The sequence below is a fragment of the Cynocephalus volans genome, chromosome 6, assembly GCF_027409185.1.
Source record: "Cynocephalus volans isolate mCynVol1 chromosome 6, mCynVol1.pri, whole genome shotgun sequence".
Classification (NCBI taxonomy): domain Eukaryota; kingdom Metazoa; phylum Chordata; class Mammalia; order Dermoptera; family Cynocephalidae; genus Cynocephalus; species Cynocephalus volans.
In genome coordinates this window covers 112622767-112649942 of record NC_084465.1, presented here as the reverse complement: position 1 = coordinate 112649942, position 27176 = coordinate 112622767, and the positions used below count along the sequence as shown (strand labels likewise).

Below are 27176 nucleotides of genomic sequence, written 5' to 3'. Positions count from 1 at the left end.
AGCAAGTACGAAGGCAGGAGGTAGGGAAGAGTTGGCATACTGGAAGAAAGGAAAGAAGGCCAGTGTGGCTACATTAGTGTGAGCAATGGGGGGAGTATAGGAAACGAGGTCAAAGAGGAAATACATGTCACATCATGAAGGGCCTCGTATGTCACCGTGAGGGCATGTAGATTTTACATTAAGTACCTATAAACCAAGTGTGTCCTCTGACACTTTCCCCTGGAATTCTCTCAGGCATTTCAAACTCATCATCCCTAAAGCAGACACTGTGAGTGTCCTGCTCATGTCTGCTTGGTCCACCTTGGAAGTCACATGCGGACAGTTTCCAGACATGCAGACTCCCCAGCTGCTTCCCGAGTTTCTTGTCTGAGTATGTTCTGGAAGAGGAAGCATGCTCCGTGTAGCCGGCAGGCCTGAAGTATGTGTGCAAGCTCCTGCATCTTTTAACCAGTGAGAGACGGGAATTGGTGAATAAGTACCCCAAATTCCTGGCCTCTTAAGGGTCAGTTCTGAGGGGTGCTCTCTGCAGTGTCTCAGAGGGTCCCCATTGGGATAGGGTTCCAACTGCTCATAGTGGTAACCTGTTAAACAGCAAGCCCTTTATTGGCTTTTCTCTGTCCTTTGTCTCACTTCCAAACTCCTCCACAGCCCTTACTGGGGTCACCTCACCAGCAAAGTCTTTGCACCCAAATTCCCATCCCAGGGCCTGATTTTGAAGGAACTCAAACTAAGGCTCTCCTTAAAACTCTTTAGGGTCTGGCCCGTGGCTAACTTGGGAGAGTGTGGTGCTTACAACACCAAGTCAAGGGTTAAGATCTCCTTACTGTTCATCTTCTAAACAAACAAAAAACAAAACTCTTCATATTCCCCTAAAATATTTTTCTCCGTTCCCCATCTCAAGGATGGCTGTATCTGCCATAATTAGACAGTAGCTCCTCTTGATCATTCCCTGTCATCCAAGTCTGGTCAATTCTTCTAGAAAGGCAGATGTACAAATATTCACCAGGCCCCTCCCTTCTTGTATCCAGCCCTGTGCTAAGCAATGGGATGAATACTCCAGGGATGAATCAGATCAGTCCCTGCTCTTGAGGAAGCTCTAGTCTGTCGGGGATACAGACCTGGACCCAGACAAGGCCCATACAATGTACACAGAACTGTACCAGAAAAGTCAGAGAAATTGTTCTCGAAGAGGTGACACAGGCTGGGTACTGAAGGCTGAGCAGGAGTTGGCCATTTGGGAGGCAGGGAGGCAGGTAGGCACTCTAAGCAGAAGGCACTGCTTATGCAAAGGTTTGGGGGTGCTATGGCCTGACTGTTTATCCCCTCCAAAGCTCACATGGAAGCTGGATCCCCAGTGTGGGAGTGTTGAGAGGTGGAGCCTTGGGAAGGTGATTGGATCATGAGGGCTATGCCCTCCTGAATGGATTAATCCATTCATGGGTAAATGGATTAGTGAGTTAATGGATGAGACGGTTATCATGATGGAGCACTGGTGGCTTCATAAGGAGAGCAAATGAGCATGTTAGCACACTCTTGCCCCTGGCCATGTGATACCCCATACTGCCTCAGGACTCCGCAGAGAGTCCCCACCAGGAACGAGGCCCTCACCAGATAAGCTCCCTTGACCTTGGACTTCCCAACCTCCAAAACTGTAATAAATAAATTTCTTTTCTTTATAAATTACCCAGTTTCAGGTATTCTGTAACTGTTCAGGTATAAGCAACAGAAAACTGACTAATACAGGGGGTATGAAAATATCTGGGCTGGGCAGGGCAAGGGAATGGGAAGGGAAATGTGATTTCACCCTAGGTTTAGTAGGAAGAAGCGAGGGGAAGGGTGAGTGGGAGTCAGGGCACCACAGGCCTTGAAAATCAGGCTGAGGAGTTTGTATTTCCTCCTGATTGTGATGGGGAGCTATGGAAGGTTTCTAAGCAGGGGAGTGGTACTGTCAGATTTGGGTTTGAAAACAATTCCTCTGGATTAGTCAGAATCAGGGGGCTGGCTCAGCCAAGCTCCATAGGTCAAGGCTGAAGCATACACATTTTTAAGGGGTGAAGGAGGTGATTTTGAGCTTGGGGCACTGAGGAGGGGGTGGTGGCTAAGGCCCAGGAAGGAATGCTCCTGAACTTGAAAGGGTCCAGCTCCCCAGGAAGAGCTTTCAGCCTTGATATGACCTGATTCAGCTAAACAAAGCTTGGGGGTTGGGGGGAACAAGACCTGGGGGACTTGTCGGCTCACTGCCCCTGAGGTAACCATTAATCCCTCCCCTGGGGGAATCCAGAGGCTGTTCCCTCAAGGAGCAGATTCTTGGGCAGAATGGAGGAACACACGGAGGCAAGCTTGGCTCCAGAGCTGGTGGACCACAGGGTCCTAATCGACAATCCTGCTGACATCCTGGTCATTGTTGCATATTTCCTGCTTGTGATCGGTGTCGGCTTGTGGGTGAGAAGTTGAGGGGGTGCTGCTGGGGGATGGGCTTCTGGGGCCTGGAAGAAAAGTCTTAGAGAGACCTGGATCTTTGAGGGAGAAACCCAGAGCTGGGTGGCAAGCAGGTGATTTGGGGGCCCCAGGGAGGCCTAAACAACATTCTTTCCTTGTCTTCCCACCTTTGGATGGTGCTAGTTGAGGGCGTCAGTGGATTTGTAATGGGATGAGCACTCTAAAAGAGGTTTCTGTTCCCCTGTCCACATTATGGCTGACCAGTAGCCCATATCCAAGGGCCCCAGGAAAGTCAGGTTCCTGAATCCAGCCACACTAAGCTTGGGTAGTTGGACACTAGGATCAGGGCCTGGGTTGCTCTGGGTGTCTGGGTGTCTTGGGGTGGGAGTGAGAACAGTCAGGGGATCTGAGTGCTGGTTAATCTTCAGCCTGAAACAAGGTTGAGGAATGTGTCAAGAAGGCTAATGAAGTCCAAAGATATTCCCCCAACCCAGGTCTCCTCCCACTTCCGTTCCCCAGTCCATGTGCAGGACCAACAGAGGCACTGTAGGCGGCTACTTCCTGGCAGGACGAAGCATGGCGTGGTGGCCGGTGAGTGGGACTGGGCGGTGGAATGGGGGTGGTGACAGAAGCAGCCTGGCTTACCCCTGTCTCTGGCCACCTAGGTCGGGGCCTCTCTCTTTGCCAGCAACATTGGCAGCGGCCACTTCGTGGGCCTGGCGGGAACCGGCGCTGCAAGTGGCTTGGCTGTGGCTGGATTTGAGTGGAATGTGAGGCCCCCTTTTTGCCAATAGCCCCTCCCCCAGTGGGAATCTCTGGAAGGGCCACACCTTGGGAGAATATGAGACTGGAGGTGGGACTTCCCAATTGTGACATGGGGTCGGGCTGGAGTGAGGGTCGCACATCCAGCTCGGAGGCAGGGGATGCACGAGATGACCACTTTCAGGGCAGGGGTAGGTGCTGCTCCTGACTTGCTGTGTGAGCCTGCACCGATCACTACCCTCTGCGGACCTTAATTTACTTCTCTTTGAAGTGGGGCGGGCAGCCTCAAAGATGGAGAAGGACCTGTTTTTGTGCCCTTTGAAGCTGTGGTCTGTGAGGATCTCGGGCCAAATTAAAGCCCTTTGCAGAAATGGGAAGAGGAGACAAGCTCTTGGACTGAGGCTCACGTTGGAGAGATGGGGAGATCGGGGCTTTGAGCTCAGGATTTCCTGGGGGAGGACGCCTCTGAACTGAGGGACAAAAGCTTTGGGTGGGTGGAGGAGAGGGGAAGCAGCCCTGTTTGGTAGAGGCTGGGGTCAGTCTGAGGGGTCTACGCTTGGTTTCACATGCTAGAGAGGGGGTAGAGGGAACATAGGGCCTGTCTTGGGAGGGACTGGCCAGGGGTGATGACCTGGGATGGCATGGGGGGGCTCTAGTTAAGAGCCCAGGAAGATGTCAAGACTTGATTCATTAATGCCCAGGGCCACCATGTGCAGTTGTCTTCTGGGCCCCAGGAACAATCCTTCTCAGGGCCACTTGCCTTCGAGTAGCATGTTCAGGAAAAAAGTTTTCTCAGATCCTTCAGGGGAGAAGTCAGGCTCACGGCAGGATCTCAGCCACGGAGTCACCCTCAGTCCTCCCGCTGTGCCTGCAGGCGCTTTTCGTGGTGCTGCTACTCGGCTGGCTCTTCGCTCCGGTGTACCTGACCGCGGGTGTCATGACGATGCCGCAGTACCTGCGCAAGCGCTTCGGTGGCCATCGTATCCGCCTGTACCTGTCCATGCTCTCGCTTTTTTTGTACATCTTCACCAAGATCTCGGTGCGCATGCGTGGCGGGTGGTCTACGGGCCCTAGAAGGGCGGGGCCCCCAAGTGGAGATCTCTGGGGAGCCCTGGAGGGTGCCGGACCAAGGAGAAATCACTGTAAGAATCACGATGGAGGGCTGGCCGATTAGCTCAGTTGGTAGAGTGTGGTGTTGATAACGCCAAGGTCAGGGTTCGGATCACCATACCTGACAGTGCCAAAAAAAAAAAAAAAGTCACGATGGAGGCAGGTCCTGGAAGAAATAGGGTCCCCAGGGCCACCGCCACAGTGGGTGGGACCTGGGAATGCCAGATCATGGAAAAATGAAGGAACCTTTGAGGCATGGCCCCATAGGGTTATGGTCTGAGCAGGAGGTGGACCTGGTTCTTTGGGTCCTGACCTGTGCGCTCGCTCCTTTCCTCCAGGTGGACATGTTCTCTGGGGCGGTATTCATTCAGCAGGCTATGGGCTGGAACATCTATGCCTCTGTCATCGTGCTCCTGGGCATCACCATGATTTACACTGTGACAGGTGGCCATGGCAGGGGCTTAGGGAAGAGAGTGGGCCAGGGACTTGTGCTGGGAGCTATGGGAGGGGGTTTAGGGGAGTCACCAGAGGAAAGCAGGGTGTAGAGATTTGGAACTGTGATGTGGTCCAGGCAGGAGAAGAAAAGCAAACTCTTCCTCTCTCCTCACTGTCCCTTGGATTTGGACTGGAAGTTTGGAGCACTGAATGTGTGCTGGGCCTGAGTGGGGACGGGGGGAAAAAAGGAAGATTTAGCAGCTCTTGCCCTTCTGGAACACCTAGGAAGGCGAACTTGAATAATCTCCAAGATCTCTGGCCAAACCTAGTGCAGTTCCGAGGATCTCTGGGTGGGGCATGAGGTCAGATGGGGACTGGAGCAGGCCAGGCCTGGTGCCAAAGCAAGCTTGAGAGGTCCTGTCCCGGGATGGGATGGAACTGAGAACTGGACCTTAGAGAATCACCCCCTCCTAATACACACAGAGGAAACTGGGGGTGGGTGGGTTAGTGGGGGTTCTGCATGTGGGGGCCAAGAGAGCATCAGTGGCCAAGAGGCCATCAGCCCCACTCTGCTCACCCAGCCCTGCCCCCTGATGACTAGTGCATGAGCCTGGAGAATGGGCTATCGCTCTGAAATTTGTCCTCCAGAAAGAGGCATCTTTCTGAAATTCTCACAAAGACACCTACTATGTGCTAAGGCCAGCCCATCTGTGAGATCAGGAGTTGGGCTGTCCCCACTGACCCAGGCCTGTTGCAGGAGGGCTGGCAGCGCTGATGTACACAGATACCGTACAGACTTTCGTCATTCTCGGGGGGGCCTTCATCCTCATGGGTTATGGTATGTGGCTCAGCCCATGGGGGAGGGGCACGGCAGGCTGCAGAACTCTTAACCCGAGAGCAGGGACATTGCCCGTCTCTGGCATGTGGGTCCTAAGGAGGGCCTTGGCATTGGTGTCTGCTACCCTGACGGCCTTACCCACCCAGCCTTCCACGAGGTGGGCGGGTATTCGGGGCTCTTCGACAAATACCTGGGGGCAATGACTTCGCTGACGGTGTCCGAGGATCCTGCCGTGGGCAACATCTCCAGCTCCTGCTATCGACCCCGGCCCGACTCCTACCACCTGCTCCGGGACCCTGTGACAGGGGATCTGCCGTGGCCCGCACTGCTCCTGGGGCTTACAATCGTCTCTGGCTGGTACTGGTGCAGCGACCAGGTGCGGGGTCAGGTCCGCACCGAGGCTGGGGCGGAGACAGAACCACTGTGGGTGGAACTAGGTCGAAGGCGTGGTCTGAGGGGGCGGGAACCCGGCCGGGTGGACCTAAGCCAATCAGATCCGCTGGAGTCCGATCCAAGTGTCAAGGTCTGAGAAAGGATCCGGACTAGCTGCACAGGGGCAAGGCACAAATTAGAATGGCAATGGGGGAGGCGGGTCGAGGCCAGGCCCGAGGGGGCGGCGTACGAGAACAGTACGCAGGTGACTGAACGCCCCCGGTCGCAGGTCATCGTGCAGCGCTGCCTAGCTGGGAAGAGCCTGACCCACATTAAGGCGGGCTGCATCTTGTGCGGTTACCTGAAGCTAATGCCCATGTTCCTCATGGTCATGCCGGGCATGATCAGCCGCATTCTTTACCCGGGTAATGTCTGCATCGCTGCCTCGCCCGATCGTCCTGTACCCCGTCCAGCCCCTTTCTTGTGCAAGATCCAGGTGCCTGTCTCCCATTTCCGTTACCTTCCTAAGACCTGGGAATCCGGTCGCCCAGCCCTGCCTCCTCCCTCCAGGGGTCCCATCTCCCCTCTCCTAGAGTTCCCAGTCCGTACTTCAGAGATCCTAGTTCCCAGACCAAGCCCCGTCCCAGCCGCGCCGTGGTCCCTTTCTCGCAGACGAAGTGGCGTGCGTGGTGCCCGAGGTGTGTAAACGCGTGTGCGGCACTGAGGTGGGCTGCTCCAACATCGCCTATCCACGGCTCGTCGTGAAGCTCATGCCCAATGGTGAGGGCGGGCACTCGGCTTGACCCCTGCCCACCGGCTCAGGGACGCTGCGGAGACTGCCGCCGGGAGGGGTCGCCCCTCGCCAAGCCGGCACCTGCCCGGGACGCCCAGGCCTCACGGCTCCCGTCGGCCCGCAGGTCTGCGCGGACTCATGCTGGCGGTCATGCTGGCTGCGCTCATGTCCTCACTGGCCTCAATCTTTAACAGCAGCAGCACGCTTTTCACCATGGACATCTACACGCGCCTGCGGCACCGCGCAGGCGACCGCGAGCTGCTGCTAGTAGGACGGTGCGACCTCGATTTCCTCTTCCTCCCCTAGGAATCAGCCCGGGGTGGGGGTATGGAGCACCTGCACCCCGGTTATGGGGCGACGGGGTCCTGGGCAAAATCTCCTTATGGCTCCCACCGCAGGCTCTGGGTGGTGTTCATCGTGGCAGTGTCGGTGGCCTGGCTGCCTGTAGTGCAGGCAGCACAGGGCGGGCAGCTCTTTGATTACATCCAGGCAGTCTCCAGCTACTTGGCACCGCCTGTGTCCGCTGTCTTCGTGCTGGCGCTCTTCGTGCCCCGCGTTAACGAGAAGGTGGGTGGTGTGAGTGCCTTGTGAAGCTGGGGCAGGACCTAGACATTCTGAGCAGGCTGATGTCGTCTCTCCTGTAGGGCGCCTTCTGGGGACTGATTGGGGGCCTGTTGATGGGCCTGGCACGCCTCATTCCGGAGTTCTCCTTTGGGTCAGGCAGCTGTGTGCTGCCCACAGCATGCCCAGCGCTCCTCTGCAGCGTGCACTACCTCTACTTTGCCATCGTGCTCTTCGTCTGTTCAGGACTCCTCGCCCTCATGGTCTCTCTGTGCACTGCACCCATCCCGCGCAAGCACGTAAGTACCGGCCTCTGGATGGGCTGGGTGCTCCAAACGTGCACCGTGTGGGCCAGACCATCTCCACCCCCACCTGCTGGCCTGCTTCTAGGAATGCCCAGTGGGAACCTGAATTTCTATCCTGAGGGTTAGTGGGAGCAGGCTGGGAGTCCAGTTTGAAGTTGCATTGGCAGAAGCAGCACAACCCTTTTATTTGAATGACATTTATTTAAAGTGGTCTCACAGGAGGTGGCCTGAAGATTTTGGCGGATTGGTGGTTAAAGCCCCCGATCCCCAAGCCAATCCTTGGCATGGCCTTTGGTACTCAAAACACAGGATCTGACTGATGGCTGAGTGTGACAGAGAGCCCACAAAAAGGTGTGCTGCAGGGCAGGTGCCCCAGAGCAGGGCTTAGGGTGCAGGACAAAAGAGGTGGGCCTGGAAGGATGTGCAGGGTTCCACAGCAGCAGGATGAAACTGTGAGCAAAGAACCCCAGGAAGGAACACTGTGTCAAAATGACTGTAAGAGCAGAGTCTGAAGTACAACAATATGGGTGCAGACAGCAAACCTGGGGCAGTGAAGCAGGGTGGCGAGGCTTTAAGTACCCAGCTGAGGAGTTTAGGGTTTAGCCTGAGGGCAAACAGCAGCCACGCAAGGTCGTCTGAGCTGAGCCTGGGCTAGGTGTGCGGATTAGACAGAGGGAGGTTAGGGAAAGCAGTGATGTGTTGGTGTGCCAGTGTGGACAAGAGACCTTAGGGTCTGGGATGGGGGACAGAAATCCTACTTGGTCCCTGCTCCCATCCCTCCCCAGCTCCATCGCCTGGTTTTCAGTCTACGGTACAGCAAGGAGGAACGGGAGGACCTGGATGCTGATGAGCGGGAAGGCTCCTCACTCCCTGTACAGAATGGGTGCCCAGAGCACGCAGTAGAGATGGAGGGTAAGACAGCATCTGAGGAGGTGGGGCTGGGGAGCTGGCAGAGCCAAGTGCCCTCACATTAACATCTGGGCCTCAATTTCTCCCAGAGCCCCATTCCCCAGCACCAGGCCTATTCCGCCAGTGCCTGCTTTGGTTCTGTGGAATGAGCAGGAGTGGGGCAGGTGGTCCTCCATCCCCTACCCAGGAGGAGGTGGCTGTGGCAGCCAGGCGGCTGGCGGACATCAGTGAGGACCCGGTCTGGGCTCGTGTGGTCAACCTCAATGCCTTGCTCATGATGGCTGTGGCCACATTCCTCTGGGGCTTTTATGCCTAAGGCCAGCTGTGTTGGACACTGTGAGCCAAAACCAGGGTAGGGTAATAAGCGGGCGCAGGGAGGCTGCAGTGGTCCCCAGTAAATGGGAAGGTGTGGGAGTGGGGTGGGGAGGCCCAGGTTCTCCTCTCTGCCTTGGGCCCAGTCCAGTTGATTGGCAGTCACTTCTCATGAGGGCTTGGCCAACCTACCAAAGCAGTCGCTCTAAACAAAAATAAAGCTGCCGTTCCCACGTCCTTCTATGGCCAAAGTGTCTTTGCTCCAGGCTCCTGTCCTGGGCCTCCGTCTGCACTGCTCACAAGACCTTCTTTTCTGGAGACAGGAGCCATGTGGCTCTCCACTCATCCACCTCTAGCTGGTGCTTCTCGGTCTTCCAGCCAGCACCCTGCAATCCTGGGGAAAGGTCATGGGTGTTGGGAAGGCTGGGGAGGAAACACTGGGTAACCCTGGGGAGAAGGGTAAGGAGAGGCCGGGTGCAGGCTCTGTGCACTACTTGGGCTCCCTTGCCTCTGCTGGGTGATCTCTGATATAAAATGAGGCTAAAACCTCATCTGGTTGCAGCAAGAATTCACTGAGATAGCACATGGAAGGGTTGGCCAGTTGGCTCAGTTGGTGGGGCATGGTGCTGACACTACCAAGGTCATGGGTTCGGATCCCCATACCAGCCAGCCACCGGAAAATAAACAAACAAAAAACCAGTTGAGATAGCACATGGAAAAGGGCTGGAATGGAGTGGGTGCTACCTAAAAGGCCATCGTCAGTAAATGTGAGCCCTACTCCCCTCCATACTCCCATTTCCTAAATGCCGGCTGGGATTACACAGACTGTTAACAGGGACACAACTCAGAGACCATCCTCATCTTCCCATCCTACAGATACGGACTTACACAGACCTCAACACTGACACAGCACAGAAACCATCCAAACCTCTCCATCCCAGACAGGGAAACTGAGTCCCAGACTTAAGATCATAGAGAGAACCCAGGTTTTTTATCTTCCAGATGGAAGGGTAGGGGTGCGGGTAGGCAGGGCTGCTGGGAAGAAGGCTCCAGGGACCAAGGAGTCATGAGACTGAAAGATGTTACCTTTCAAGAACTTTGGGAACAGCTTGTCCAACATTTGATGTGTTTCCTTGACAATGACCCAGCTATCTTTCCCAGGACCTGAGGTGGGGTACAGAATCAGAAGCTCTTGTGTCTTCCAGCAGGACAGAGTCTGTCCTCTCTCCATCCCTGCTCCGAGTCATCTGCAGTCTAGGTCATGAGGCTCTTACCTGCCTGCACGTGGTTCCTCAGCTTCTCCAGCTCTCCTGGTAGGGGTCCATCTCCCTGTAGGGCTCCGAGCACCAGCCCATGTGTAGCGGCCCTCAGGACAGTCTCAGGGCCTGCTGTCTGACTCAGAACTACCTGTACCTGGTCTGGAAAGACCCAGGGAAAGACTGGTGTCAGGAAAGGACCACCTTCCTGAACACTCTCAACCCTATCCCCTGCTTCACCCCTGTCTGCCTGCAGAGGCCTTAGCAGAGGCCTCAGATGGCATGGAAGGCCATCTCCTCACCCCTTCCTCTCCAATTTCTTCTGTTGCTCCCCAGTGCCCTGGCCAAAGTGAAATGGCCAATTTCCGAGTACAACTTTACAGCAGCTCACTGAGGTGGGTTTATTTTTCATATCTTAAATGGCTAGTGAGAATAAGCACTTTTTAACATGCGACTAGCAGACCAGTAAACTCAAGGACTTGTTCCTCCAAGCAGCGATCCAGGATGGGAGAGAAGAGTGGCTCCCCAGGGATAGCCACGGTCATCCCTTATCTGAGTGTGTTGCAATGTTCAAAGTGCTTTTATATAATCACCTTATTTGATCCTCATAAAAACATTACAGGTAATAAGACAGGTATTGTTAGTTCCATTTTACAGAGGGGTAAAGTGAATTTCGTTGGGACATGCAGCTATCATTTGAATGCATGTCTTAGTCAAGAGCACCCTCCGGGATACCAAGCAGCCTCCAAACTGTCCAGAGCCTGTGGCCCTGGAGCTGGAGGACTGAGCTGACCTCAGGAGGGTGGGTAAAAAGGCTGGGAGAACGAGGCACACTCACTCCGTGACTGGTCCCAGCAAAGGAGGTAGGGCTCTTGGTGGCCCTCGATCAGCTGCTGTAACTCAGAGACACTAGGGAGAGAAGAGTGCAATGGGGGAGGAGAAATCAAAGGCAGGATCACCCACCCTGTCAATTGAACAGCCACCTCACTGTTACCCATAACTGTCCATGCTTCATCCATCCCTCATTCACTTTCCGCCGATCCCCCAGCCACAACCCCCGCATCCTTCCTTTCTTCCTGTATCCAGCCATCCATCCTTCTTTCATCCAACAAACATACCCCTACATCATCTACTCCATGTTAGACCCCTGTTGCCTTCGCATACCCTCACTGACCTCCAAGTCTGTTCAATGGAAATGAAGAACCAAGAGAGGTGGGACCTTGTTGGGGAGGCCGGTGTGTCACCAGAATAAGAAGCACGTGTGGGTAGTGTGGGTGGCAGGAGTGATGAGCAGAAGACCCTGGGACACTCACCTGGAGATCAAGCGATGTAGGGGCACCCCCAGGGAAAGAGACTGAGATGGCCAGAAACCTGTGGGAAGCTGGAGTCAGGAAGCGTAGGCAGTGGGAGGGGTTGGGAGACACAGGACTTGAGAACAAGGGGTTGGGTCACCTGTCCACAGTGGCTCCATGTGATTGGCTGAAGTGGGGTCAAGTACCTCCCCACTCTGGAGGAAATGCTTCAGGACCAGCCGGAGCCGGCCTTCATTCAAGGTCTCCATGACAAGGGCTCGGACTGCCCGGTAGTTGGCGTAGATGTGGAGGGCCGTAAGGAGCAAGAAACACCCAAGGCTGAAGCTGGGGCAAGAGAGGGAGGCGGCCAGTGTAAGCAGAGGCCCAGCTGGGCACTCCCTCCCCACCCGTATCCCCAGCTTACCCAGGCTGATCTGACACCAGAGGAAGCATCAGGAGGCTGACCAGGAGCCCTGCCAGGTTCACCAGTGTCTCCTGGAAAAGAGCAGAGGGGTCAGGAGTTGGGTGGCTTCCCTCCAGGCCAGACTCAGTGCCCCTGACGGCCTTTCCCCACACTCCTCCCTGTTCCAGCACCTGCCAGAGCTCCCAAACCTGATGTGGATGTCCAGTAAATTTCCAACATTTTTGGTGAGTGAGCTGTCATTTAAAAGATGCCAGCTGCTTCTCTGCCCAGGTAGATACAATGCCCTTGGAACACCCTCTTGGCACAGGTCTTCTTTGCTTTACAAGAGTCACCTGAGTATTCCCACACTCAGGCACTCACTGTTGTGTAACTAGCTCTTCACACAGAGTGGGAACTGCTTTTATTTTGTGGTTTGTATTATCTTTTTTTTTTTTGGTGCAGCTGGCCGGTTCAAAACCTTGACCTTGGTGTTATCAACACCATGCTCTAACCAACTGAGCTAACCGGCCAGCCCTAGTTGGTGGTTTGAAAATGCCAATCCCATACCAAACCTTTGGAATGCAATAATTTGTCAGGGGAGACAAATTTGCAAAGAGGTCAAGGAGCCACATGGGAAGAAAAGAAACCACACCCAAACCTCTTCCCTTGTGAATCAAGTTATCAGAATCATCTGATGGCTGAACTGAGGTCACCCTAGGGAAAAAGGCCCCAGACCACCTGCTCCCAACTCATCATGAGGGACAAGGAGCCTGGATTGGTGCCCCTGACTACTGGGGTTGCAGGGAGGGTTGGTCCTGGCACAGAGGAGGCCTGAAGTTGGAGAGCTCTGCTGACCTAGCCTCCCCCACCCCAACCCCTGCAAGGGGGAGGGCTGTGGGAATAAAGGCTGTGCGTGTGGCAGTAGGAGCAAGGGGGAGGGCTGGGGATTAGGGGCTTTGGGAGCCCAGGAGTAGAGGGACCTCCTCCCTCCCAGGTGGGAACAGTCATTTCCAGCAGCCACATCAACTGGCAATAAAGTGACTTCAGCAGAAAGCAGAGGCCTGCTGCAGGATGCAGCCCAGGCTGCCTCTGCAGTGACGTGTTACTGTTTCTGTGGACTGAGGAAGCCCTGGGGCGTTGGGAAAAAAAGCTTGGGGGTTGGGAAGAGGACTGGAGGTCAGTGAGAGAGCAGGCCTAAAGCTGGGAGACCTTAAAGAGACGGGCCTGGATTGTACTTATTTCTCCCTCCTTAACAACCTGTGAATTTGAGGCTGGAAGAGACCACAGGCAAGAACTAGTCCAACCATTTCCTGAGAGAAGGGACTTGCCTAAGAGAACCCAGGGGGATCGGACCTCTTGATTTCTCCTCTTCTGTAAAATGGCAGCGATGAGTACTCTCTGCACAAGGCCATTGTAAGAATTTGGTAAGTTCACAGAAATGGAACACTTGGCACATGGTTAATGCTTAACAAATATTAGCTTGTGTTAATATTATTAAGCAAAACAATATAAGAGAAAGCCAGAAAGTAGGACTGGATAGAACAGAGATTTCTAAGTTGCCTCAGTGTCAAAGAAAAGCATTTCACACCTCTGGGACCTCCCTGGGCCTTACTTTCCTCATCTGTACAACAGGGGTGATATAGCACCTACCTCACGGGGTTGCTGCAAGAGTCAGATGATGCGATGCACATAAGCTCTCTGTGCAAGGATCTGGGAGGATCTAATACCTGTAGATTCAGTCTCAGGGGTGTCCCTACCCCCACTCTGGGTTCGCTTGGTCAGGTGGAGGGGCTGGGCCAGGAGAGCTGCTAAACTGCTGAGTGGAGGCCTTGGCCAGTGACCCCAGCAAGCCCACATGCTGAGAACCTTTTGACCTGCCAGGCGCTTTCACTGTGGGGCTGTGTGTGATCAAACACCCAGCTTCCAGGGTTCAGCTAGGCCTACAGAGGGCAAAGGTAAGGGCTCACTCTTGGCCACACAGTGGGCAGAGGCTGAGAAGATCAGCTTGGACTTGTTGCCACCAGAGCCTATGCCCTCACACTTGACTACATATCCTGAGAGTCAGAGCAGGGAGCACCTGTATTTCTTCCTGTGGGTCTCCACACACTGCCCCCCCCACCCTGCCCCACCCTAGGGGCACTCAGGCACTTCTCTCCGTACTACCAAACTGTGGCCTGGCCCTCCTCCATGCCATTCCTCCAATCCTGCCGCCCACCTGGCTGCTGTCCTTGGCGGACACGTCGGCCATGTTGTTTCTCCGGGCCTGGTGCATGGTCAGCGCAGCCCGAGTGGCCCCGCCAGCCACACTCACGATGCACTGGGTGGGAAAGGAAGAGTGAAGATCAGAGCAGCCACGTGCTGTGACAATGCAGGTGCTTCTGCAGGTGAGCCAAGGAAACGGCTCATACCAGCCTGGAAAAGCCAGGCCTCAGGTGAGCCCACAGCTGAACCCCAAATGCTGTCTGTCTGTGGTATTTCGTTCCCACCCTGCAAGTCCCTTAGGCTCACCTCCCCCTTCTTCTTCCAGAAAACCAAAGTCCTGCCTACCACTATCACCCTGTGGACCCAGCCCCAAGGAAACTTAATTTCTTTCCCCAGTGTTGTGGCCCAAGATTATTTTCAGCCCAGAACTTCTCCAGCCCCCAACTCCTGCTCTGACTACACCCTCCCATTGCTGAACTCCCAGGCCCTGTCTGGTTTCCAATTTGATGCTTACATTCTGCCTGCCTGTACTTCCTGTACTCTCTTCCTGCCCCTGTTAAGCCCTATCCAGCCTTCCAGGCCAGTTCAAAACCCACACCGGTAGCCTTGACCTCCCAGGGCACCCTGATCTCTCTCTCGGAGATCTCAGGTTGGTAAAGTTCATTGATGAGGGTCACTGATCACCCTCATTCATCCCATATTTATCAAGCTTCTTTTAGATGGCCAGATATAGGTTTAGGTGCTATGATACAAGTCAGACATGGGCCCTGCCCTCATGAAGCATACAGATCAATAGATAATAAACAAATAAACAGTTATTATATAGGTAGGAGAAAGTTTGTTCAAAGGCAAGAGAAATGTAGTACAAAATGAGGCTGACGTGACTGCCAGGGACCTGACCATATGGAGCCCTGTTAAGGTCTTTATCCTAAGAGCAACGGGGCAGGGAAGTGATCTGATTTGATTTCCACTTTTATTTATTTTATTTATTTATTTTTGCAGCTGACTGGTACGGGTACTCAAACCCTTGACCCTGGTGTTATAACACTGCACTCTAACCAACGGAGCTAATGGCTGGCCCTGATTTCCACTTTTAAAGGCACACTGAGCTGCTTGGATAAGAACTGGAGAGGGGTGAGAGAGGAAGCAGAGACTACCCGGAAAGTAACAGCCTCCTCAACAGTAACGTGATGGCGACGGGGAGATGGAGGAGTAAATGGGCTGGAGAGATTTAGGAGGGAAAAATATCAGAAGTGAGTGGAGGTTTGGCTGAGGGTGACAGGTGAAGGAGGAGGCATGATGACAGCCAGGCTTCTGGCTGGTGTAGCTGGGGGTGTTGGTGCTGGCCACTGAGAAGGGAACACTAGAGAGGGGTCTTAAGGGGGAAGTTCATGCCCTGTTCTAGTCCCTTATTGGACAGATGAAGAGACTGAGGACCCAAAGGGAAGTTTAGTGCAGAATCTGAAGCACCTGTCAGAGGTCAGAATCCTTGGTTTTCTCTGGTGTTTCCTACAGCGAGGTGGGAGGGAGGAAGTGCTTCCCCCTACGGGGGGAACGGTACTCATAGCATTTAGTGTCTGCACCAGGGAAACTAAATGTGCTCTACCGCAAAGAACTGCTGCACTCAAAATACCAGTATTGTCTTGGGGAGAAACACTGCTCTAAAGTGATTTAAAATAGATGGCTAAATGGGCCTTTGAGATGGGTCTTACAAGTCTTCTTGAGTCTTCATTCTGTGCCAGATATTGAACTCTGTGGTGAGGACAGGCTATGCTCTTTACTGAACCTTGTCAGGCCTCAGTTTCCTCATCAGGATGAGGCCAACCTGAAGCTGTGAGTGTGAGCCCCCCGCACAGAGGAAGAGCTCGCATTCAACACACGTGTTCCTCCAGCCTTCACATCAGGTCTGTGCTCTTTCTTGCCTCTGGACTTTGACACATGCTGACTGTTCTGCCCAGAACACCCATCCTGTATCCTAAACTCATTCTCTAGGACCCAGCCTCAGGGGAGGCCTTCCTGCAGGCCCTGACCAGGCCAGATTCCCCAATGAACCCTCCTATACCCCCTACATTTCTCATCTGGAATACGTGTACTTATAATTCCATAAATATTTGTGTAATTATGTATGGCTTCCTTTCAAAGATGGGAGGGTCCATGATCTGTATCACTCATGCAGTAGGCACTCAATAAATATATTATTGAAAGAATGAAAGGCAGCTGGAAAACTGGCCCCAAAATGTTGACACTGGATCACTCCTTCTCTCTTCTCACCTTGGAGCTCCCCTGCCAGCACTGTGGCTCCAGACACTGCCTCAGACTGACTGACCGAGGCACTAGAGGCTGTCTGGTTGGAGAAGGATCAGAAAACATGTTTGAGTCCTAGTAGAAACATCTGAACTTTTTCATTCTTATAGAAGTGCCTCGAGCACAGGGCCCAGGTGAGCCCACACACAGCACCACCAAGGCAGGTATTTTGGGCACAGGGGTGCCCCAAAGGTGGGTACCTTGGCCAAGTTGCTGGTGCAGACGGTCATGGTGAAACAGATGGGGTATATGGGAGCCATAATCTCGAGAAACATAGCTACATCGTTGAGGATGTCAGCAAAAAGCCTGGGGGAGGGATCAGAGGTTAGAGGTCAGAGGTGAGAGACCTTCATAATAGAGGACTTTCCTCCCCTCTGTCCCAGCCCCTGCTCACCTCCACTGCTTGGCATTACAGTCCAGTTTGCTCCTGTTGGGGAGGAGAGGCTGTTGAAATTCAGATTTAAGGAGAAAACACATTCTACGGGCAGTGTCGGGAAACTTAGGCCACAGTAAGGTCTGAAAAACCCATATCCCCAGCCAGACATCTGTCCCCACACCCAGTCACTGCTGCCTGAAATGCCACCATTAGCTGGGAGGACTTTCACTGATCACCTAGTGTTTCTCCCTTACTAACCCATAACTTACCAAGTAAAACATCCGACTGTCTTGTGGTAGCTTCCCACCCTCTGGCCTTCCTCTGAGGGAGGCTATTCCTGGGTTCCTCTGCCTCTCCCTGCTTCCTTTTCTTGCTTCATTGAGGGCACCCAGCAAGAAGTCCATACATTTTGGAGTGGCAAATACTAAATTTAGTGTAACCCTGAGGGTTACAGGTAACTAGCCCAGATAGGGAATACGATTCCCTGGGATCACATGGAGAGTGGAGAGAAAAGGCCAAGAGAGCTGGGCTCCAACATTCAGGCCTGGGATATTTCTGTACATAGCACTGCAGATGGCTACTTCTACTGCCCCTGTGTGTCAGTCAGTGACTCCCTGGCCTGTGCACAAACACGGGGGACCACTTCTCTAAGATCCCAGTGGCAGGGGATGCTACAGCTCCCAGCCCAGCTAGAATCTGCAGCATTTGCTCTGAGCCTTCATTTGAAATCTCCTGGAGTGAAAGGGATCATCCCTGGGTGGGGTACTAGACACATATAGGGAAGCTCTTGAACACACAGGGGCCTGGTCTAGGGTTCTATCCAATAAACTAGCCTGATGCCATGCAAAGATGACAGGCTTCAGGTTCAAATCCCATCTCACTAAGTTACAAGCAGTGTGGCTTGGGCAAGTAACTTCCCTCGTGTGGGTGTATTTCATATCTGTAAAATGTACAAATTCAATTCTACCCTACAAAGTTGTTATAAGGATTAGAGACAATATGCAGAGTGCTCGTGGGGCATAGCTAAAGCTGTGAATAACAGCCAGTGCTTACTGAGCACTTATGTGCTGTGCAATGTGCTGAACACTTTGCATAGACTCTCATGGAACCCTCACAACCACAATGAATGGCTGATACCATTACTGTCATTACTACCAGCTTGAGAAGAGTTGCCAGAAATCTCCTGGCTGGGAAGACAAACTCACCCCTTCCACCAGGCAAAGACAATACGGCCCAGCATGCCCGTTGAATCTGGGGGAGAGAAAAAGGCACTGGTAAGGAACAAGAAGAGGCTTGGGACCTGCCAGGCCTGGCAGACTGTGGCACTGAATTGATCAATTTACCCAGAGCTCAGTCTGGTACAATAAGTTCTGGATAGACACAGCTGTATGATGGGGTCAGAAGTGTCTAGACTTAGCAGTTCCTCAGTGGGTACTCAAGAGAACATAATGCATAAATAAATTCTGGTATATTCACTCAGTGGCCTATTAGACAGCGCTGAAAAATCCAATGAATTACAACTATTCACATCAACATATATGAATGCTAGTGTTATAATTGTGTATGAAAAAGTAACCCATGAAGACCACATACAGTACAATACACTTTTCACTAAGCTCTAAAACTACCAAAACTCAACAAAAAAGTGTTTAGGAATATAGATCTATTTGGTAAAACTACTAAAACAAGCAGGAACTCTTAAGTGGAAAATTCAGAGGTTATTGCTGATATTCTAGCTCTTTAGCTAAACAGTATGATCACAGGTGGTCATTACAGTATAAATGAATTTTAAAAAGACTTGAACTGCAGGTTGGAGACAGAGAGAGAGCTGGGGCTGCAGGGCAGAGGGAGATACCTCCTCGGGCTGGAGAGAGAAAGAGAAGTTCCAGAATCAGCTGGACCTTCACTTGCACAACAAATGCTTACTGGCTACTTAGTCTGTGCCAGGTACTTCATGAGGCACAGGGGATACTGCAGTGACGCAGATAGTCATGGTTCCAGGCTCCAAATCCAGTGTAAAAGCAGATAGCCAGTATGAAAAATATTGATTTACACCAGGGATCAGTAAACTATGGTCTGCAGGCTTCCACTCCATTTGTGTAAATAAAGTTTTATTGGAACACAATTTTATTGGAACACAACCGTACCCATTCACTTAGAGATTGTCTATGGCTGTTTTTGCAATACATCGGCACAATTTCGTTGCTGCAACAGGGACTGTTTGGCCTGCAAAGCGTAAAATATTTACCTATTGGCCCTTTACAGAAAGGCTTGCTAATTTAGACCATCTCTTACACAGAAAGTAGCACCCATTAAGCCCAGCAGTGGGATCACAAAGAAGGAATGTTTTGGAAACAGACAACTGAGAGGGACTCACACAGTGGCCACTGTAAAGGACAGATACAGTGGACAGAGGACTCCAACTTTTTTGACCTTGAGGGCATGGACCCTGAAGTGGAGGATGCAAGGAGAAGGGAAACTAGGTTGTGGGAAGGAGGGTCAGGAGCATCCCACAATATACAAAGGTGGTGACAAAGACCAGCCTTCCCCACTGTCTAATGAAAACAGATGCACTCAACCCTTTCCAGGGCTTCTATCCTTGGGCCTCTATTCTTGAGGTCTTTTAATAGAAATATTTACCCAACTCCAGACTTGAGGGAGATTGCTAAGCACTCTGGTGGACAATATTTTCACAATAATCCTATAAGCTTGAGAGGGATCACTCCCTTTCACTGAAGCTCAGAGACAACAGGACATCTTACAAGAAAATTTGGATTTCCAGCTTTCTGGAAGAACCTGAAGACATAGCAACACTGGCTCAACCTTCCCTCACTGCCACAATCAGCTGGGGCTGAGCAGTGACTGCCTCCTTCTAAGGGTGCATGTGCACACCAAGTTCCCATCCGGCCTGCTCTGCTTCTCCATTTCTGTCCTGTCTGGCCCTGGAAGTAATACCCGCCAGGTAGCTTTACAGGCCTTCCTGCCTCCTATCACTCATCTTAACCTCTTACCTTCAAGTACATTATATTCTACACAAAATTTTCATTGTTCAACTTAAGATTCTTGTATTGGATCAACTTAGTGAGTCTGAACATGGCAAGACTCCTTTTACTGGTTGAGAAGAAGCTCGCTAGGTCAGACTCTCCTTTTCTTCCCTTTGTGCCCTCATATCCAATCAGGTGTAAGTCCTCTTTGGGCCAGACAGAAAGAGGGGCCTACTCTACCTTTCTATGGATCATTAGAGGCAGTCTACAGGGCCCCTGTAGGAATCTGGAGGTTGTCATTGGATGCATTAATGACATACCTTCCTATTATCTGAAAGAAAAATTGTCCATTAGCATTGGAAACTTAATTCCTACCTGCTTTTCTGGGTCACTTAGAATTAGCTGAGCTTTAAGATCTAGAAACTTCTGAATCCTAGTAAGGAATAAGCCATCCACAAATTGTACTTGGGTCCATCCTAAAAATTTTTTTTTTGGTGGCTGGCTGGTAAGGGGATCTCAACCCTTGACTTTGTTGTTACAAGGCTATGCTCTAACCCACTGAGCCAACTCGCCAGCCCCCATCCTAAAATTTTAACTGGCAGAAGAGTGTAGTAGTTAAGAAGAGGACATAGGAGTCAGTCTGCCTGGGGCCAAATCCTGGCCCTACATGACCTTGGACAAGTTACTTAGCCTCTCAGTGTCTCAGTTTCTTCATCTGAAAAATGAATTAATAACGGCATGTAACTAATATGGCTGCTGCAGAGATCAAGGTACATGTTACATCTAAGTGTGCAAAATGTCTGGCTACCAAAATATTAGCTATTAGTATCGTTACTGTTAGTTACGACAACTAATATCATGTTCTGTTAAGAGATATTTAATTAAAAATGATCACATCAAAAAATTTCAAGGGAGTTTTTTATATGAAGCTCTGCATTTGAATTTCCCATGTTTGATGGAATGAGCTTGTAAAATCCTTTCTAATTAAGAGGGCTTCACTTAATATCAGTAACAGGCTCTAAAACAAGTGGATTTTTTTCATATCTTAACATAGTCCTACTTTTCCTTAATAACCTGTCTGAGCTTAAGGCATATATAGTCAACATGTTGGTGATAAGACCGGGATGCTTAGAAATGATATGAAAACATCAACTCTTCACCCAAGCTCCAACTGCATTTCAGAAACTTAGCCAATATGAGAGCAATGAAAAAGATCCAAATTAAGCACAGTGTGGTGGTATGAAAATGGACTCTGGAGCTAAGCCACCCAGGTTCAAATCCATGCACTACCACTTACTGAAGGAGTGACCTTGGGGAAGTTGTGCCTCAGTTTCCTCATTTGTAAAATGGAGATAATAGTAATACCTATCTCAGCTATTGTGAACCACTGAGTCAATATATACAAAGACTGGCATGTAATAAGCACTGTCTCCATGAACGATTATTATTATTAAAAGAAGGGACAACCAGGACAACAAGCCACAAATCACCACCATCTCTCCACTAACATGCACTGTCAACTGTCAGAGAAAGCTGCTTTCCACAGGCGACTCATATCTAGTCAGTTTGCTCAGTCTTGATGATAAAAGTGTAAGCAAGAGCCTTCTGATTCTTCAAAAGATCCAGGGAGACTCACCAGAGATGTGGCCAGGCTGATGTTAGAAGCAGAATGAGCTTGGGTCTGATTTAAATACCCATTGGGAATAGCAGTGAAAGACAAAGGGCAGTGGAGAGAGCCGTAGGCTCTCCTGATGTGGAACACATGGCAGTTTCCCTTTTCTTCTCTCTACCTCATTCTCTAGAAGGCATGGTACTACTTTCTTCCTTAGTGATTTTTCAAAAAGCTATACACACTCAGATGGTCAATACAATTATTATTTTCAGTATCATCTAGAATCCCAGATGATGCAGAATACTTTCATCCTTCCCAGAATCTCTTCTCTCCTACTCAAGACCAGCTACATCCTTTTTTCCTGAAATCAACCAATTTCCCCAATCCTGGGCAGCTGGCAGTTTTATTCAATAAACTGCATTCTCCGGCAATCCTCCACAAAGAGACTAAGGGTAAAGGGGAGAGAATGGTTAATTTAGGGATTTGGGATCCAGATGATTTAGAGCCTCTGAAGTTTGTATGGGAAATGGAGTGCGGCTGTTAGGCTACCACATATGGGTAGCCCAACTGTGGGCGATAAGACCGGGGTACCAAGCACCGCTCGAGGCACTGGAAGACTTGGCTCCTGTATCTTACCCAGTGAGTCCATAAGTATACACACATCAGAGCCCAGAGCTAGAAGCCAGAACAAACTGGCAGAGGGGAAAATGAGGGGCTGGGCTTTGCAGTCGGAGAAACAAGAGGTCAGAGAGATGAATGGGCTGACAGCAGCAATAGGTGAGTGAGTCTCCAAGGGTCCAGCTCACCTTTTACGAGCCAGGTTGCCGCGGCAGCTGAAACAGAGGCTTTTGCGTTCCCCACCCCTATGCCAAGCAACACTGCCTGGGTGGCCAGGGAGCCAGAGAGGCTGGAAGCAAAGGCCTGGAGAAGAAAGGAAGGGGGTGAGAAGTGGACGCAGGAGCATGTAGGTTTACATTCTATTATCGGCTCTTTTTCTTGGTGCGTGGCCTGCAACATGTTACAGCCCCGCTCTGGGCCTCGGTCTCGTTTGTAAATGATCAGGGAGAGGTGGCCTGCACTGTCCCCTTGCCCCCGGCCACATGCCGCCCCCTGCCCCAGACGGCTGGGCTGACCTGCACGGAATCCCATAGTTGGTAGGGCAGATAGTCCGGGCTGACGCTGTCAGGGAAGCCCTGCGGCAGGAACACGGCCTGGAGCCCGGAGAGAGGTGGTGAGGCTGTCCCGAGAGCCTCCCCTCCACCGCCATTTCGTCCTTCGGGCTTCACCCTGAGGCCCCCGGAGAAGCCCCACCAGCGCCACCCCCAGGCCTCCCACTGCAGGCTCCCGTCAGCGCCGGCACGGCAGCTCCGTGCCGTTCCGGATCCGAACCGCTCGGAGCACAGCGGGGCCTGAGCGTCGTCAGCCATCCCGAGACGCTCCGTCCACGTCTGGGCAGACGATAAACGTGGCCAGCCTTCACTTCCGGATCGGCTACGGCGGCTGCAAAGGGCAATTTTCCTTCGCGAAAGGGCACCCGGCCTCTGCGTCATCCTTCGTCCAGCTTGGAAACGGTGCTATCCCTCTCTGGCCTGCGGGTCCCGCCTCGGATACCCCAGGACCGATCTGGCCCTTTTTCTTTGTAACATTTTGTAGATGGGCCGGGGGAGCGATGGGGCCCTTCGGCCCGCCATGTCTTCAAAGCACCAGAATTCCTTGTGACCCGCAATTCCAGGAATGGGGAGAAGTAAAGAGGATGTCCCTAGGCGAGACCCGGTTCGGCCACCGAATTCTTTTTTTTTTTTTTTTTTGGTGGCTGGTCGTTACGGGGATCCGAACCCATGTTGCCAGCACCACACTCTCCCAAGCGAGCTAACCGGCCAGCCTCAGTCACAGAGTTCTTAGCTGTGTGACTTCGGGCAAGTCAGTATCCCTCTCTGGGTTACTGGTGCCTTCTTTGCTGTGCAGCCAGGGACCATATTTTCACTCCTTATTTTATCACCAGTACTACCTAACTCATAGTAGGTGCTCAAAAGATATCTATGAATTAATTCATGATGAAAAGAAATAGGACCAGATGATCAGTGAGGCCCTGTTAAGCTGCCCAGGGTTTTTTTGTTTGTTTGTTTTTTCTTCTGGGCATTCCTGGGCTCTACTAGAAATTCTCTGCCCATCAGGCTTCCCTGAGACTGGAGGAATATTATTTCTGAAAGGATTCTAAAGAATCTAAGGGATGAGAAAATCAAGGGATTGCAATAATGATGTCAGAAAACAAGAGAAACAGGATGTTCTTATGTGTTTATTGGGGGAGAGGGCCTATGAACTCGGGGGAAGAGTCTAAAGACAGTATTTCTCTCCTTCCCAATTCACCTCTTTTTCTCTTTCCCTCTCGCTCTCCTTCCTATCTAGTGCAATGTACTGACTCCAAAGTAGAAATTTACCAAAAGCATCCTCTTTTTATCACAAAATAAAATATCCTGGTTATTTAGCTTGGCATTCTCAGACCCCCACAGTTTGACCCTAACTGACAACTCCTTGCTTGAAGCTTCTGATTGTCTCAAACTTCACTTTCCTCATGGGCGTCAGCCTGAACGCCTTCTACTCCACCTCCCTTTATCTGACACTTAATGCAGTGTCTCTGAGCCTGAGATAAACCTGAGCACTTTAAAAAATTTTTAATTTCCTGGTAGAGTGAAAAATTGAAGGGTTATAAACATTGTGTTATATTAAATGTTAGCTTCTGTGAGTGTATTGAACTCTGAGGTCAATTTCTATGAATGAATTCCATCAGAAGGCCTTACTTTAAATGCAGGTTCTGTCCAGGGTTGTAGCTGTCAGGTTTTGGGCAAGTTACTTATCTCTCTTTCAGTTTCTTCATCTGCAAAATGGAAATAATACTAGTACCTACCACATTGGGTTGGAATGAGGATGAAATGAGTAATATCTGTAAAGTTCTTAAACTATGTTTGGCACATAGTACATCATACTGTCTAAATGTTGACCATTATTTGGAGATAATGTTAAGTGTTCAAATTTGAGGCCCTTTGCTCCATGTGAGGCAGGTCAGATGGCCCTCATAACTAGTGTCAATGTATAATTTATTGTCCAAACTAGGACTTTTGAGAGTGTCATTAAAGGAGGTACTATTAAAAATTATGTTGGGATAACAGGTCTAAAGTGGAGCTGTCCTGGGTGAACTGGAATATATGGTCACACTATTTATGGACTCTCTGTGGTTTTACTGATCACCATTGTCCACACTGATCTCTCCCCGCTCAGAGACCATGGCAGCCCTTGTTCCTTAGGAGAGGCTCCTAGGGTTCACCTCACCTTTCATGAGCCAAGTGGCTGTGGCAGCTGAAATGGGCTTTTGTGTCCCCCACCCCTGTGCCCAGCAATACTGCCTGGCTGGCTAGGGAGCCAGAGAGGCTGGAAGCAAAGGCCTGGAGAAGAAAAGAAGTGGGGTGAAGAGTGGGCACAGGAGCATGGAGGTCTATATTTTATTGTTAGCTCTCTTTCTTGGTGTGTGACCTGTGACATATCACAGCCCTGTTCTGGGCCTCAATCTCCTGTCTATAAATGGGGAGATGTTCTCTGAGATGTTCTCCAGGTATTCAGACATTTGGATTGTTATCCTTCTTTCCATTTCCCAACCAAGGCAGGTGCCAAATACCTATTTGAGTGAGTAAATTTATTTCAATAGCCCCTGTAAGGTAGGTATTATTGTATTCCTTCTTTACAGACAAGGAACCTGAGGCTTATAAATAGAGACACTTCACCAAGTTCACAGAACTGAAAAGTGGCAAAATCATTCATTTGTTTATTCATTCAACAAGTACTTAGCAAGGAGCTGCTAATCTAGGCACTGAGGCAGGATTCAAATTTGAATTTAAGATTTTAGAACTACACCATCTTCTTTTTTTCTTTCTTTTTTGTTTTGTTTTCTTTTTAAGAATTATAATGGCTGGCCAGTTAGTTCACTTGGGAGAGCATGGTGCTGATAACACCAAGGTTGATGGTTCAGATCCCCACGCTGGCCAGCTGGAAAAAAAAAAAAAAAAAATATATATATATATAAAACAGAAGGACACATTGTTGCTGTAAAACAATTCCAACAGTATAGATAAGGTCAAATTCTCTCTTGATATTTAACCCTCTTTCCATTTCCAAACGAATACCAATCCATTCCTGGAAGTAAACATAGTCACACACACACACACACACACACACAAAGTATATAGTTTTGCATTTAATTCCCATACTCAAGGCTTGGGGTAGCCTGTTCTATCTGTAGTTAATTTAACATTGTCTTAGAGATCTTTAATGAGGTAAAAGTGACTATAATGTAAGAGGAGCTCAGTAAAGCTCAGTTTCCTTAGCATTTGGATCCAGATACTGGAATGTGGGGCAGAGGGCAAGGATCTGTCCCTGGTTTGGTTTTTGCATTTTCTGGGTCTCCTCGTTTATCTGTTTTTCTTGGCCTTGCTATCTTCCTAACTTCAGGGTAGCCTCTCCCTCTTTCTCCTTCCCGGGTTGACCTATCAGCCTACCTCAGGGCCTAGACATGAGGCGTTTCCCTCTTAGGCTGACACTAGACTCCTTGTCTATATCTAGCTTGGCACAGAGGGACATACATAAACTGAAGAGGGTGGGTGAGACATACACAGCACTGTTGGACTTGAAGGTGAGCCCAACCCGGGAAAACTGACCTCAGAGCAGAGCAGGATTTGAAAGGTTTTGGAAAGGAGGTGGCCGTACCGGGCACAAGGGATTTTTAAGGGGAATAAGATTGAGGGAAATACCCAAGGGCAAGGAAAATGGAAACCCAAATTCTACCTCTTTCTCTAACCAGGCAGATGGCCCTTCTTCAGGCCAATAAGGATCTCATTTCCAAAGGAACGAAGGAATTTAATGCTCTGCTAAATCAGCAGGTAAGTTCAGGCACTCTGTTTCAAAGGACAGGCCTAGAGAGTGGGGTGGGGGAAGGTGGGATGAAGGCAGAGGAAGGAGAATAATTTGGAGCTGGGAGGTAATGGTGGAGTTGATGGAAACAACTAGACAGAGAGAATAAAAATCAGAGGAAAGAGGATGTTGCGAGAGTTTGTGGGACTATTTGGGTATCCCTGAGCCATACTGCTGATCACATTCTCCCTTGCCAACTCCCTCCCCACTAAACCCCCAGGTCTTTAGTGATCATCCTATCTCTGAAGAAGCCATGGTGACCATTGTGAATGACTGGATAAGCTTCTACATCAACTATTATGAGAAGCAGATGACAGGGGAGCAGCAAGAGCAAGAGAGCGCTCTGCAAGAATTTCAGCAAAAGCTGAACACTCTGGCCATCCCTTTCCTGGACAAATACAGGGCATTCCTGAAGTCCTTGTGAACATCCAAATCACCCACGGCCTTTCTCCTGGCCCAGAAACCCAGGCCTCTATGTCTAAGGTACCCTTAAATGCTAGCTCTGTGTTCATGTCCTCAGGCTCTGCTCCTTCGTGGTGCTACTCTACCTTGACACTTCAATAAAATCGGTACTGGTTTTGCTGGACTTCCTGGATTTTCTTCCTTCGTCTGTCCCTGACTTGTGAAGGCAGTTAGTCCCTTTTCCTTCAGCCCTCCTTCTTAGATAGGATCTTGGAGACCTAATTCCATACAGCAGAGGTTAGCAGCTTTAAGTAACCACTGGGGAGTACTAAAACAGGATGAACTGAGGGGCCAGGCAAGGACTAAAAAGAAAGTGCTGGTGCGAGGGAGTGGTGGAAAAAAGAAAGGGGGATAGAACCCTTCCAGAAATTGTGGTCCTGTGACACGCTTGTCGAGGAGCAAGTTGTTGGAAGTGTCCCAGTCTTGTTCTAGCATCTCCTGACTCTAAGACTACCGCAGGGTAACTCCCCTGAGTGTCGCAGTCATTTAG

The 27176-nt window shown here is 50.8% G+C and overlaps 3 protein-coding genes across 4 annotated transcripts; 2 read left to right on the top strand and 1 right to left on the bottom strand.

The window, feature by feature from the left end:
- Positions 1 to 2316: 2316 nt before the first annotated feature.
- SLC5A2 (solute carrier family 5 member 2) lies at positions 2317 to 8922 on the top strand. Its single transcript, XM_063098644.1, has 14 exons — positions 2317 to 2442; positions 2959 to 3030; positions 3105 to 3209; positions 4076 to 4240; positions 4650 to 4755; positions 5504 to 5584; positions 5731 to 5960; positions 6246 to 6381; positions 6629 to 6736; positions 6874 to 7024; positions 7148 to 7316; positions 7394 to 7609; positions 8401 to 8527; positions 8614 to 8922. The coding sequence occupies exons 1-14, from the start codon at positions 2317 to 2319 to the stop codon at positions 8838 to 8840; spliced, it is 2019 nt and encodes a 672-aa protein (XP_062954714.1). The 3' UTR covers positions 8841 to 8922.
- On the bottom strand, positions 7797 to 22728 carry RUSF1 (RUS family member 1). Of its 2 annotated transcripts, XM_063098645.1 has the most exons (13): positions 22399 to 22728; positions 22072 to 22186; positions 17875 to 17920; positions 16688 to 16720; positions 16494 to 16599; positions 14003 to 14104; positions 11809 to 11879; positions 11545 to 11729; positions 11406 to 11463; positions 10931 to 11001; positions 10111 to 10254; positions 9923 to 10000; positions 7797 to 9230 (listed from the first exon to the last, which is right to left on the bottom strand). In XM_063098645.1, exons 1-13 carry the CDS (start codon positions 22690 to 22692, stop codon positions 9133 to 9135), a joined length of 1401 nt encoding a protein of 466 aa, XP_062954715.1. In that variant the 5' UTR covers positions 22693 to 22728; the 3' UTR covers positions 7797 to 9132. The 2 variants fall into 2 exon arrangements, with proteins under 2 accessions (XP_062954715.1, XP_062954716.1); XM_063098646.1 differs by lacking the exon at positions 22072 to 22186 and having other exon boundaries at positions 22399 to 22498.
- AHSP (alpha hemoglobin stabilizing protein) lies at positions 21958 to 26648 on the top strand. Its single transcript, XM_063099614.1, has 3 exons — positions 21958 to 22042; positions 26119 to 26193; positions 26445 to 26648. Exons 2-3 carry the CDS (start codon positions 26119 to 26121, stop codon positions 26646 to 26648), a joined length of 279 nt encoding a protein of 92 aa, XP_062955684.1. The 5' UTR covers positions 21958 to 22042.
- Positions 26649 to 27176: the final 528 nt, after the last annotated feature.